Raw genomic sequence first — 13507 nt, forward strand, 5'->3', positions numbered from 1 at the left:
TCAGGAAGATCCCCTGGAGAAGTAAATGGCAACTCACTCCAGTACTGTTGCCTGGGAAATCCCACGGACAGAGGAGCCTGGCAGCCTACAATCCATAGGATCACAAAGAATAGGACACCACTTAGCAACTAAACACCAAAGCATTCGTGACTTTCCCAGCACCAAGGGGAACACAGAAATGAATATGAGACCTTGGTGGTAAATAGTCTATGGAGATGAGAAAACTGTTACAGGACAATGTGTTGAGAGTGATAATAGAAGACCAGGCATGCCCTGAGCACACAGAAGGGAAGGTTCCCCACACTGCCTGTGGTCAGGAAGCCCTGAATGGCAGTCCGGTCAGCTGCATAGCCCACATAACCACAGCAAGTCCAGGAGGGTGGATGGAACAGCTTGCCTGGTGGAGGATCGGGCACAATGTGAAAGTGTGGAATTGGCAGTTCTGAGAAGAGGTAGCACTGCTTGGTGTGGTTGGAGGGCAGAAGGGCATGGGACGCCAGGCTGGAGAAGCAGGCTGGAGTAGGACTTAGGAGAGCCTTGTATCCTAAGCCAACAGTTTAGTCTTAATCCTGAGGGTAGCTGGAGGCCATGGAAGAATTTTAAGCAGAGGAGAAGTGACAAGGGGAATTGCAGTTCACAGGGTTTTCCGTGGCCTCAACAGGAAAGGCAGGGGCTGCCAGGCAGAGTGGGATGCGGGGCTGCCCAGCGAGAGTGTCAGTGGGGAGGATGTTGGCTTGTGCGGGGGCGCTTGCCGTCTGCCTTAGCTAACCATAGGCATTTGAAAGAGGCTGACTTACAAGAATTGGCTCCTGAAAGAGCCCAGCTAAGTCTGAGGCCAACTTCCACTTTCCTCTGGATATTTTTACTTTCGGGGCATCGTGTTCTGAGTCAAGATTCCTCCTTCTGAACATGGGACTTTCCAGAAGGACCACAGCTCCTTCCGTGCATCCACTTGACCTGGGATGTTCTGGATTTGGGTTGTCGAGGGAGTTTGTCTGCCTCGCTGAAGTATGGCTGTGTGGTCTCTGTGGAGTCTGCTTCTCTGGGAAGGTAAGTGGGGCAGACCTAGCCTCAGAGAACTGAAGGCCCCTCCCCATTCCAAGAGAGAACCCAGGAGCTGAGAAGGGGTAGGGAAGATGGAAGCAAGTTCTTGGGCAGCCTTGAAAGCCAGGCAGGGGTAAAGAGACACAGGATCTTGGGAAGAAGGGTGGAAGCACAAGGAGCCTCTGTGTCCATGAGACATGAGCTGTTTTGTGGTCCAGGGAGGTTAAAATTGAAGCTGGTAGGACCACTGGTTTTGTTAGATATGGTGGTGAGAACGTGAGGGTCTGGCAGCATTCTGAATATGGTCTGAGGGGAGCAGGGGAGAGTGGGGCTCTTGCAGTCTAAGGATGTCTTTCCAGCTGCCTGTGGGAGAACTGAGCCCCCACCCCGAGGTCTGTGGAAGTGGACACCGAGGAGGGTAAGAGGCAAAAGCAAGTTAATACAGTGCATGCAGCTTCCGGGCGGCCAATAACAGTGTGAGGTCAGAAGAGACCTCAGGTCTCCTCAACACTGGGTGACACCCCTTGAATCCTGTCTGATGCCTGACACCCCCCCCACCCCTGATTGGTCAACAAGTGGTCAGTGTGACAAAGGCCAGCAGTGCTAGGCCAGGGGATGAGAGTCGTGGGGTGCAGCAAAGACTCAAGACTCTTCTGCTGGCATCAGAGACTCACAGGGCCTTTGAGACGACTTTGTCTGGGTTTCCCACCTGAGTTCCTGGCTCCAAAAATCTGCAAGTGTCAACATTTCTAAACATGTGAAGGAAGTCCTGCCCCAAAGAGGGAATCTGTTAGGTTCGAAAATCTTTCAAATCCTTGGACTTGGGAAGCTAAAATAATTTTTCTGAATGGTGAAAGTACCACTGACTGAATGGACCCCCTTGTTTTCTGGATGGGATGACAGAAGGGAGGAGAGTGCCCCAGAAGATTGCTCAGTTCATTCATAGCAGAGCTAGAGTAGGATAGAACAGGAGTCTTGACTGACATCCAATGCTGTGCTCTCTGGATGTGGCATCTCCAATGTGCATTAACTCTGGAGCCATCCCCAGTTCGGACTGAGGTGCCTGGGGCTGGCAGGGCAGTGAGATGGACTGGGGACTGGAGTTACAGTGGCTGACTGAGTGGTCATCCAGAATACGTCTTCCTAACCAACCTCCCAACACTTGGTTATGTTCCCTATCTGCACTTATTCTGCTCTACACCCCTGTGCCCACCCCTGAGTCAGGCACAAAGGAGTCCTCGCCAATTTCATCATGCTGCCTTCTCCTGCATCCTCTTCCTAAACAGCAGTGGTCACGGGGAGCCCAAAGATCAGAAGAGGAACTCAGGGTCTCGTGGGACTTGTAAACAAGCAGTAACATAAAGGGAAAAGAGCATTTGTAGAGGTGGCCCCAGGGGCTGCTATAAGAACACAAAGAGTTTGTAAACAGCAGTGAGGAATAGGGGAAGTTGGGGAGGCGGGAATGCTTCAGGGATGAGCAGGAATCAGCCAGCAAATGAGTCAGTGTGGGAATTCAAACAGAGGTGTCACCCACACACATCGAACGTGGTGTGTTCCCAACAAAACAGCCTCTTGCCATCTTACATCCATTCTATTTCTCCTTCTCTTCTGGATCATGGAGAATGGTACCCAGTGGGTCCCGAGGACCTAGGAGCCATCCTTGACTCCTCACTCCCTCACTCCCAGATCCAATTTGTTACCAGGTCCCACTGACTACACACCTTAAGCCCAGGTCATCCCTCCCACTTTTGCCCATCCTCATTGCTCCCTTCCATGGTACATTTCCATCACCCTCCTTGGGATTAGTAGTCAAAGCCTTAGTCTTACCCCACGTCCCCTGCATCCTCCATACCTCTGCGGGAGTTGTCTTTCTAACCATGGATCTAATCATGTCACTCACTTACTTAAAGCCTATCCGAGGCTCCCCATCACTCTAAGGATAAAGCCCAAACTCCAGAGTCACTTTCGGGGCCCTGCAGGACCTGGCTCCTGTAGACGCTGCAGTGCAATTTCTCACTCCCCCTGCAGAGAACTACGTTCAGTTCCCTTGGTGCACTGAGCTCGCTCACCCTCCGGGCCCTTGTTTGCGCTGCTCCTCGGCCTCTAACACTTCCCAATCCCCACTGCAGGCTGCCCTCCGCTTGGCTTGGCCGATTCCCATTCCTCTTTCAAGTCTCAACTTAACCTTCGCTTCTCTGAGCTCCTCAAGGTCAGGCAAGTTCAGCCTATCACCCTACCCATGTTTTCCCAGGGCACCCCTTTCTGCCATTGTGGCAGACTGCTTTCTTAAGAGTCAGAGCCCCATGAGCACAGGGACCGAATTCCTCCCTCGCTGCTTTATTCCCAGGCCCTGGCACGGTGCACCCTCAGCTTGGGTGGAGGGGGCATGGAGAGGAGGGCCGTCTGCTCCATCGCAGCTCAGCTGAGTGCAGAGAGAGGGACGGTTTGGCGCAGGCAGGGTGACGGGGCTCTGTCCTTTCAGCACTGCTTCCCATGGCCATCGCCAGTGCCCAAGTGCAGGGCCAGGTGGGCGGCTCGGCGCTGCTGGCGGCAGATCACCCTCCCGGTTTCCAAGTCCGAGAGGCCATCTGGAGATCCCTCTGGCCTTCAGAGGAGCTCCTGGCCACGTTCTTCCGGGGCTCCCCAGAAACGCTGTACCACTCGCGCTTCCTGGGCCGAGCCCAGCTGCACAGCAACCTCAGCCTGGAGCTGCGCCCTCTGGAGCCTGGAGACAGCGGCAACTTCTCCGTGCTGCTGGTGGACAAGCAAGGTCGGGCCCGGAGCCAGACCCTGCAGCTCAAGGTGTACGGTGAGTGTGCCTGACGCAGACCCCCTGCCCCACGCCCTCCCATCCAACTCCGGAAAGGCATCTGGAGTCCCGGGAACTGGGGAGAGCGGAGTTCTAGAAACCTCTGGCCTCTGACCTCACGGCTGATTCAGGGAACAGTTGCTCCCCCACGCCCACAGGTAAGAAAACTCCTGGGGCTCTCCCACGTGAGTTTCTGGCTGGGGCAGCCAGGCTCTGCCACCGGTGAGACAGCCCTGGTCAGAACTCTACCTCTGTCTGCTTATCTCAGTAGCCTTAGACACAATGCTTAGCTGCCTGACACTGACCGTTCTCACTTGTAAAACCAGCATAGTAATATTACCATGTAAATGCCAATAAAGGTAAAATCAGCTGAGACAGCATCTAGGATAGAGGCCAGCCTCTGTGTGGGGGCTACGTCCCTCAGTCGTGTTTGACTCTTTGCGATCCCATGGATCGCACCAGGCTCCTCTGTCCATGGGATTCACCAGGCAAGAATACTGGAGTGTATTGCCATGCTCTCCTCCAGGGGATCTTCCCAACCCAGGAACTGAACCCGCGTCTCTTACATCTCCTGCATTGGCAAGCGGGTTCTTTAGCCTTCAAGTCATCAGTTCTAAGATATCAAGTTATAAGATGTGCCATTATTTTATGCACCACAGAAAAGAGACATAAATATTACAATGAAACTATGACACATTTTAAATTAAAAATTCAATTTTAATTAAAGTATAGAATTATTTCATATCTCTTTAAAGAACGCTTTTAGCTGTATTGAGAGATTTTAAATTTATATCATTCATGGGTTCTCTTTATTATGTATTGCTGCAAAATAAACCATCCCCAAATTTTCTGGCTAAAAACAACAACTCCTTTTATTTCTCATGACTCTGAGTTGGTGGGGCTCAGCTGAGCAGCTCCTCTGCTCTACCTGGGTTTGGTAGGGTCATTCGTAAAGTTGCTCTCAGCACCTCAGCTGGTTTGACTGAATCCACTGGGGGATGGATGAGTACTTCTTTCCAGCAAATCCACCTCCACCTCCATCAGAGCCACTACCATCACAGCCACCACCACCACATAACCACGTTCACCACCCCACCATCACCAGTCCCACCATGACCACCTCCACCTCTACCCCCCTCTCCATCACCCCACCATCACCTGTCCCACCATCCCACCTCCACCTCTACCCCCTCTCCATCACCCCCACCATCACCTGTCCCACCATCACTGCCTCCACCTCTACCCCCTCTCCATCACCCCCACCATCACCTGTCCCACCATCACCACTCCACCTCTATCCCCTCTCCATCACCCCCACCATCACCTGTCCCACCATCACTGCCTCCACCTCTATCCCCTCTCCATCACCCCCACCATCACCTGTCCCACCATCACTGCCTCCACCTCTACCCCCTCTCCATCACCCCCACCATCACCTGTCCCACCATCACCACTCCACCTCTATCCCCTCTCCATCACCCCCACCATCACCTGTCCCACCATCACTGCCTCCACCTCTATCCCCTCTCCATCACCCCCACCATCACCTGTCCCACCATCACTGCCTCCACCTCTACCCCCTCTCCATCACGCCACCATCACCTGTCCCACCATCACCACTCCACCTCTATCCTCCTCTCCATCACCCCCACCATACCAGTCCCACCATCACCACCTCTGCCTCTATCTACCCCCTCTCCATCACCCCACCATCACCTGTCCCACCATCACCACCTCCACCTCTACCCCCTCTCCATCACCCCACCATCACCTGTCCCACCATCACCACTCCACCTCTATCCTCCTCCCCATCACCCCCACCATCACCAGTCCCACCATGACCACCTCTACCTCTACCCCCCTCTCCATCACCCCACCATCACCAGTCCCACCATGACCACCTCCACCTCTACCCCCTCTCTATCACCCCCACCATTACCTGTCCCACCATCACTGCCTCTGCCTCTACACAACCACCATATTTTTGCTCGTCAAGATAAAATGGCCTTTGAGCTCCTATTCATCTACCTAGTGGCTTGGAAAAGATGTGTCAGTGACCCCTATTTTAGTAAAACCTCAGAAATTTGGACAGAAACAGGGAAAAGGAAAGGTCCCACTGGAAGAATGGAGAGTAGAAGTGAGAGCTGGGCAAAAGGAAACACTGAGGGAGGGAGAGGAGATGGCAAATTGGGAGACCCTCCCATGCCCAGAGGGAGATAACCAGGTCATCACTCAGTGAGCCCCTTGGGCTGCTAGCGTGCGACCAAATGATGGATGCCCACTGCCCTGACCCAGGCTGCACGGTTTGGCAAGCCAAGTTCTGGCTGAAATTCAACACCCTCCTCTTACCTGTTACCCCTGAGCCCAAAGCTCTTGCTCAGTGAACAACCTTCACAACCATACAGGCAGACAGGGAGTCTCTCCCCTGTTCTGAGTCTCAGCTGCCGCACATGTGAAATAAGGACGCGGAATGTGATAATACATGCGGCACCCACACCACTAAGCTCTCAAATGCCTTGTTCTCAGCATCTGAATTACAGATTTTAAGGAAATTGCTGTTTTATTGCTTCCAAATACATAGCGTGATTAGAACTAATTGCACAAAGCTGCCAAGCAGCCGTCCTTAGGAGCTCTGCTTTGACAATGGATGAGAATGATTTGAATTAGCAGATCAGTTACCAGAAATGTCAATGGGTGTTTCTACTCTGCCTGATCGTGTTTGGATGCAGCTTGTCCTCTTAAGTAGTGTAAATATCCCCCCCTATAATCTTTGTTTATACTATTAGCGCACCCAGCAAATCTTTTCTTTTTTCATATCACAAATCCCACCAGATTGAGCTGGCATTAATGAGGTTTTACTCTGCTTGACTCTGGAATGCTGTCAGAGACAGCCCTCCCGTTGTCTTCAGAATGGTCTCCCACCGGCACTCATTGCTATGAGACTCATGATCTACTCACCAACCAATATGGCAGAAGGGAGCCATGGTCTGGACCCCAGGACACCAATTTGGCCAGTGGCCCGGGTAGCCGAGCACCTTGAGAGTGAGGGTTATGGAAATAACAAGGCAGAGCTTCTACCCACTTGTCCGCTCCTTCACAGCACTTTGCATTCTTGTAATAATTTTCCTATTCATAACCACTCGTTAGCATGTCTTCCTCACCACACTCCAAAAGTCCAGGAGTCTGTTTGCTTTTGTGCCTACCTTAATAAATGCTTATTGTCTCTCTGAGTGATGTACCGTGTATCAGGGAAACACTGTGATACACAGAGGGATACACAAGTGCTTGGAAGGCTCAGAGCTACACCTGGAATATCAGGGAAGGCTTCATGATCAGAGCAGTAGGGAGTGTGTCCACACTGGGCCTTGGAGGATGGGTAGGAGTTTTCTAGAAGGATGAGAAACAAAAGGCATATGTGTTCAGCCGAGCCATATGGAAGCTATGGAAGAGCATGACCCATTTGGAGAACAGGAAATTAATCGAGATGGGTAAGGAGGGGATCAGCAGAAGGTACAGCTGGAAAGGCTGACATCAACTATGTGATGAAGGATGTTAAATACCAGACTTAGGAATTCAGCTTCTGTCCTGTGGGCAGTGGGAGAAAGACAAGGTTTTGGAGAGACTTGTCAGAGGCAGCTTCTCACCCTGCATGGATCCCAGAGCTGGAGCTGTGGGATCTGCACGCACAGCATCCCTTTAACCCGTGTTGGCTCTGCTTTTCTTGCCCAGATGCAGTGCCCAGACCCGTGGTCAAAGTGTTCATTGCTGTATCAGGGGAAGCTCAGCCCCCCAAGACCTGCCAAGCGTTCCTGTCCTGCTGGGCTCCCAACATCAGTGACATAACCTATAGCTGGCGACGGGAGGGAGCTGTGGACCCTGCTATGGAGCCGGGTGGCCTCTTCACGGATGGACAGGTGCTGAGAGTGTCACTGGGGCCGGGAGACAAAGGTGTGGCCTATTCCTGCATTGTCTCCAACCCCGTCAGCTGGGACCTGGCCACAGTCATCCCCTGGGAGAGCTGCCACCGCCAGGCAGGTATGCCGAGGGCAGGGGAGCCGTGGTTGAGGGGTGGTAAAGCTTCCGGTCCCCCCATGACCGTGTCGCCTCCATGTCCAGCTCCAGGGAGAGCCTCCTACAAAGACGTGCTGCTCGTGGTGGTGCCCGTCTTGCTGCTCCTGATCCTGGCTGGTCTGTCTGCCTGGCACTGGGGCCCCTGGTCAGGTAAGAGTCCTGTGGAGGCCGGGGCTGGGAGGAGGAGGCAGGTCTGCAGAGGAGGAGGGCGGAGTTCAGACCTCCTCTTATTTAGGCTTCACATGCTCTGCCCTCCTTACCTCTCCCATATCATCTCTTGGCCCTCTCCATCGAATATTCTGGTCTTCCTTCAGACTGGACTATCTGAAATTCCTTTAGCAGTTTTCCAATGTGCTACTCTCTCAAGTGCCTCTGTAGGCATTTGCACATTCTACTCTCTCTGTCTGGAAATTCCATGGTTTCCCGTCTAGCTTGCTTTCTTCACTTGGCAGTCAGCTCCACCATCCTCAAGGCATGCCACCTCCAGGAAGCCTTCTGGAACTCCTCCTGCACACCCAGCCTGGGTCTGTGCCCCGCCTTGACTCTCCAGTGCTCACCCCAGTCACAGCACCTACTGCCCCCACTCTCCGTGGAGCTCTCAGCCCTCGAAAAACACTCTGGGTCACCTCCGGGCACCTAGCAAGGGTTCCTGGAACATGGCTGGTATCAATAAAACTGTGTTGGGTGTAAGTCTAGATGAGACTCAACCCCGTCTTGTCAACCATCCTAGGAAATGCTCCCTGAGAGAAGCACCTCTCTGGGTGGGGGCTCACAGGGCTTCCTTTCCCGGGAGAAGAGAGGGGGCGCTCTGGGTTCTGAGGTCCATGGCCAGTCCTGGGATGTGCTGCCCCTGAGAGAACTGTCCTTGCTGACCTGGGCCTCCTGGACATGTCCATCCTAGGCTGTCTGGGCTGGTCCCAGGGTGGAGAGAGTGGGCCAGCAAGGAGAAGGAGGCATAAGACCCTGTTACAGTGGCTGTGTCCTCAAAGGCAAGAGTCTTGGCCAGCGGCTGAGCATGCAGCTGGGCCGCCAAGCTGGCTCCAGCATATTCTTTCCACTAGCAAAGGAGGGAGGAGGGGACAGCTGAGGTCACACTCCATCCAGGGGCCCTGTCTCCGCTTGAGAGAGTCTGGCCTGGCCCTTTGGCCCAAAGAGTCCCCAAGATTCATGGTAAGAAGGTAGAAGCCAGGAAAAGAGCAGCTTTTTGTTTTAACAGTTTTATTGGCCTATAATTCACATATCATATAATTCATACATTTAAAGAGTAAAACTCAATGGCTTTTATTACAGTCACAGAGTTGTGCATCCATCACCACACTCAATTTGAAAACACTCTCATTACTCCAAAAAGAAATTCCCAAGCCCCTTAGCCCTCTCTCCCTAACCCCCCTTTCCCTTCCAGCCCCAGGCAATCACTAATCTCCTTTCTGTCTCTAGACTGTCTATTCAGGACAGTTCATGTAAATGGAATCATAAACTGTGTGGTCCCCTGTGACTGATCTCTTTCACTTAATCTGATGCTTTCGAGGCTCAGAAAAGAGCGGCTTTGTCCACCAAGAAGGGGCAGAGAGAACTCGACTGTCTGAGAAGTGGAAAGGCTGCATTCGGGGCGTCTGGAAGCCAGCCTGGCTCGGTCGTGTGGCTTCTGCCAGTCATTTAACTGGGTCTGTCCCAGCTGTAAGGTTCTCTGCCTTCTACAGCTACATGTGAGCCGCAGTTGCAGAGGAAGACTAGACGTTAGGAAGACCTTCCTGTCCTTGAAGCATCTCCTTTTCCAGGGTCTTAGAAAACCAGGAGAGATATCCCTTTGCCCGAGATGATCTTGGACCAGGACAGTTAGGATTCAAGGGCCTTGGGTACAAACACTGGAGGAGTTACCTTCTTTCTGATCTCCTTGCCAGGGAAGAAGAAAAAGGATGTCTGTGCTGATGAAGTGGATCAAGAGACAGAGAGCCCCCTCGTGTAGGGTCTGCGTGAGCAATGCCTGGATCGCGAGCCCTGCCTAGCCACATGATGGTCTGGAATGTAGCTGGTGCCTGGAAACCACCCTGGACCTTGGGCCTCCCGTGAGACTCCCAGGAGTGGCCTGGGCAGTTGGCACAACCTTCCGCACCCTCCCCCTTCTCTCTCTCCTGGTACATGTTCTGGCCCTACTCTGAGCAACATGAGCCTAGCAGGACATCTCTTCAAGAGCACCAGAAGTTCTCCAGGATCCATAGATTGATTATCCATAGCACTCACTACCCCTCCACTGTTCATAAAGTATTGTTATGGATTTGTTCCCTTTAAAATACATGTGGAAATCCTAAACCCCACCCCCAATATTTCAGAATATGACTGTGTTTAGAGATAGGGCCTTTAGAAAGATAATGAAGGTTAAAAGAGCTCACTGAGATGAGCCTAAGCTGATATGACTGGAGTCCTTACAAGAAGAGGGAGAGACGCCCGGGAAGCATGCACACACAGAAAACCATGGAAGGACAGAGAAGGAAGCCCTCTGAAAGCCAAGGAGAGAGGCCTCGGGAGAAACCAAGGTGCTAACACCTTGGTCTTGGACTTCCAATCTCCAAGAATGAGAAAATAAATTTCTGTAAGTCACCCGTTCTGTGGTATCTTGTTGTGGCAGCCCTAGAAGATTAATACAACTATTAACCAGCCAGCATCAAAGGATTACCTCCAGCCTGGGTCTCAGCCTCTAAAAGACATTAGAAAAATCACCCACTTCCAGTCCCAACCCCAGCCCCTGTTATCTGAGACCCTGATGGTTCCCCCGAGCCAGGGAATTATCATAAGAAAAGGTCTAGAACCTGATGGAGAGAAATAGGGATCAAGGGTTTCTCTTTTTGGCCTTGAAGGACTTGCAGGTCATCCAAATTCATGGTCCTCATAGGTAATTTACAGTTCTAGATGATCAAGGAATGGTTGACATCTCTTGCTTGGGATGGGTGACATTTTGCAGGTAACATAGTTTTAATTGACATCTTCACCCTCAAGGCTGACTGTCATGCCTCCTGCAGGAGCTGGGGTGGGGAGGACGGGTTGAGATTCTCTCCTCACTGTCTAGCACAGTGATCAGAAAAAGAGGGATTAAATTTGCCCCAGCCATGGGACTTCCCTGGTAGATTAGTGGTTAGGGCTCCATGCTTACACTGTAGGAGGCATGTGTTCAATCCCTGGTTGGGGAACTGGGATCTCGTAGGCTGTGCACAGTCAAAAAATAAAAAATTGCCCAGCCAACAGGAAGTTCCTGCACAACTTTAAGAAAAGCAGCTCAACTCAGAATGAGTGTCTCTGTTTGACACTAAGAGAGGGAGGATCCAGGAAAAGCTAAGCAGAAGGGAAACTATGGAGGGAAAGTGTTCTGAGGCATCCTCGTATCTGTCATGTTCATCTTCAGATGCAAGCGCAGACGATCCACCCAAGTTCAAGGGACTCACCACTCAATGGAAAGATGTTCAAGGTCACTTCGAAAGGAGTGCATGTGGAATGGAAGGTATTAGTGCTGCCATCTTTGCAAAACACAGCCTGCCACTGAGCAGTTCTATCCAGAAAAGCTCTGGAGTACTGTCACTGGAAAAAACAAAAAAAAAGAATTGAAGAGCTAAACTTACACTTCTTGTTCAGTCTCCAAGTCAGTTCTGACTCTTTGAGACCCCAGCTCACCAGGTTTCTCTGTCCCTCACCATCTCCTGGAGTTTGCCCAAGTTCATGTCCCATGAATTGGTAATACTATCCAACCATCTCATCCTCTGTCACCCTCTTCTCCTTCAGTCTTCCATCTTTCCCAGCATCAGGGTCTTTTCCAGTTCGCACCAGGTTGCCAAAGTATTAAAGCTTCAGCTTCAGCGTCAGTCCTTCCAAACAGTATTCAGGGTTGAGTTTTTTAAGATTGACTGGTTTGATCTCCTTGCTTGCCAAGGCATACTCAAGAGTCTTCTGCAGCAGCACAGTTTGAAAGCATCAGTTCTTCTGTGCTCAGCCTTCTTTATAGTCCAACTCTCACAACTGTACATGACACTTAGGAATTAGTAAATGATAAGATTCAGAGTTACTTCCTCCCAGGTGTAACAGGACTTTTTTATGGGACCTCACTCAAGTCTTGATAATAGAGGAAGGAAGCATTGAAGAAACAGGGGTAGATTTTGAAGTATTTTCCCAGGGATGCTTCAATCCCTCCTCTCAGGATGTCAGCTCTGTGCAAGGAGCTTCCCTCTTCTCCCCAGTTCCTGGGTAGTCACTTCACCTTGGACAAATGCTCAGCTCAACTGGACTCTAGAGTCACATGACCACTCCTCCACTCGACTGGTCCTGGAATTTCCCTGTCTGTTGGCTCTGCTCAGAGGTCCTCTGCTGCTCAACAGCTTCACCTAGACCTCATGCTTCTCCTGCATCCACTTCTCCTTCATCACCTTCCTCCAAGTCCACATGAACGGTGCATATGGCCACAGCAGCTAATACTGCTCCCACCAGCCCCCCAGGGGCATTCCCCTTGCCTGGTCACTGAGTCATGCAAAACTGGCTTTGGTCTCTACAACTGATGTGAAAGAGAAAGCCCAGGGTCTAGCAATGAACCACGGAGGCTGTATGGGGAAAACACACGCACACCACTCGCCTTCTCTCTTGCCAGATCAGAGCAGCTCTGGATGAGGTGGAGCTCACAGTTCTCCCTTCACACAGTAACCCTTGGTGACTTAACCTAGGTGGTGGTTTTGTAGAGTGGTACACCAGAGCCTTTGAACAAATCCATGCTGCTCTAATCAATGGAGGTTCCCATCCCCGGTGACTCACTTGCCCACCAGTGGACTAATTAACCAGCTACTGAAAACCTCAAAGCACTTCTGTGAGAAGAGTGTTTGTGTTGATCAGAGTTGGGGTTGATGTCACATAAGAACAAATATTGAGGACACAGCATGTGCTGGGTACACTTCAAGGCACTGGGGAATCAGTAGTGAATAAAGCAATGTCTTTCCTTCATGGAGTTTATATTCTAGATAATACAAGTAAGCACATTCACATGTGGACAGGCTTTGCTAAGAAATTAAGACAGTAGATGGCAGAGTAGATGACGAGAATGGTGTGCTGGGGAGAAGGGGACCTCAGAGAACAAATGGGCTGATGCATGAACAGAAGTCCAAATGTAGTGGGGTAAGCCACGAAGTGGCTGGGTAAGGAACATTCCAGAAAGCAGAAGATACAAAGGCCCTGAAGTGGGATCATGATTGGGGTTTACGAAGAGCAGAGCAGAGGCCAGGGCAGCTGGGTCAACAAAAGGGTGAGGCGAAGGGAAAGGGAGGGCCAGGGTGATGGTGCAGGGCCACAGCACTTGGGATTTTGTGGTCTTCAGAACATCCTGTCCCTGGGGTTAGGAAGCTGGAGGGCCCTCTTCTGTTTGAAGGTCAGAGTCCTCCCAGAATGATTTTGGCATCGTCATCTCTAGTAGGCTCATGGGCAAAGCAGAATCCTCTCCAAATCTGCATTTGTTTTTCCTTGTTCTCCTTGTATTTCCCGTGATCAAGAGCCTTTGCACCTGTCCTTCTGTGTAAATACAAGAACCACTAAGGAAAGGAGTCATGTGCCACAAAG

The 13507-nt window shown here is 51.4% G+C and overlaps 1 protein-coding gene across 2 annotated transcripts; it reads left to right on the forward strand.

Moving 5' to 3' along the window:
* Positions 1-897: 897 nt before the first annotated feature.
* On the forward strand, positions 898-10522 carry SLAMF8 (SLAM family member 8). Of its 2 annotated transcripts, XM_020904481.2 has the most exons (5): positions 898-1050; positions 3527-3853; positions 7583-7888; positions 7970-8074; positions 9826-10522. In XM_020904481.2, the coding sequence occupies exons 1-5, from the start codon at positions 1011-1013 to the stop codon at positions 9888-9890; spliced, it is 843 nt and encodes a 280-aa protein (XP_020760140.1). In that variant the 5' UTR covers positions 898-1010; the 3' UTR covers positions 9891-10522. The 2 variants fall into 2 exon arrangements, with proteins under 2 accessions (XP_020760140.1, XP_070323695.1); XM_070467594.1 differs by lacking the exon at positions 3527-3853.
* The last annotated feature ends 2985 nt before the right edge of the window (positions 10523-13507 follow it).

Source organism: Odocoileus virginianus, chromosome 5 (genome assembly GCF_023699985.2).
Source record: "Odocoileus virginianus isolate 20LAN1187 ecotype Illinois chromosome 5, Ovbor_1.2, whole genome shotgun sequence".
NCBI classification, from domain to species: Eukaryota; Metazoa; Chordata; class Mammalia; order Artiodactyla; family Cervidae; genus Odocoileus; species Odocoileus virginianus.

Bases quoted from the DNA above. Each gene is read 5' to 3' on its own strand.
- SLAMF8 (XM_020904481.2), top strand. From the start codon at position 1,011: ATGGCTGTGTGGTCTCTGTGGAGTCTGCTTCTCTGGGAAG. The intron at 1,051-3,526 runs GTAAGTGGGGCA...CTGTCCTTTCAG, and splicing joins GAGTCTGCTTCTCTGGGAAG to CACTGCTTCCCATGGCCATC. The intron at 3,854-7,582 runs GTGAGTGTGCCT...TTTCTTGCCCAG, and splicing joins CCTGCAGCTCAAGGTGTACG to ATGCAGTGCCCAGACCCGTG.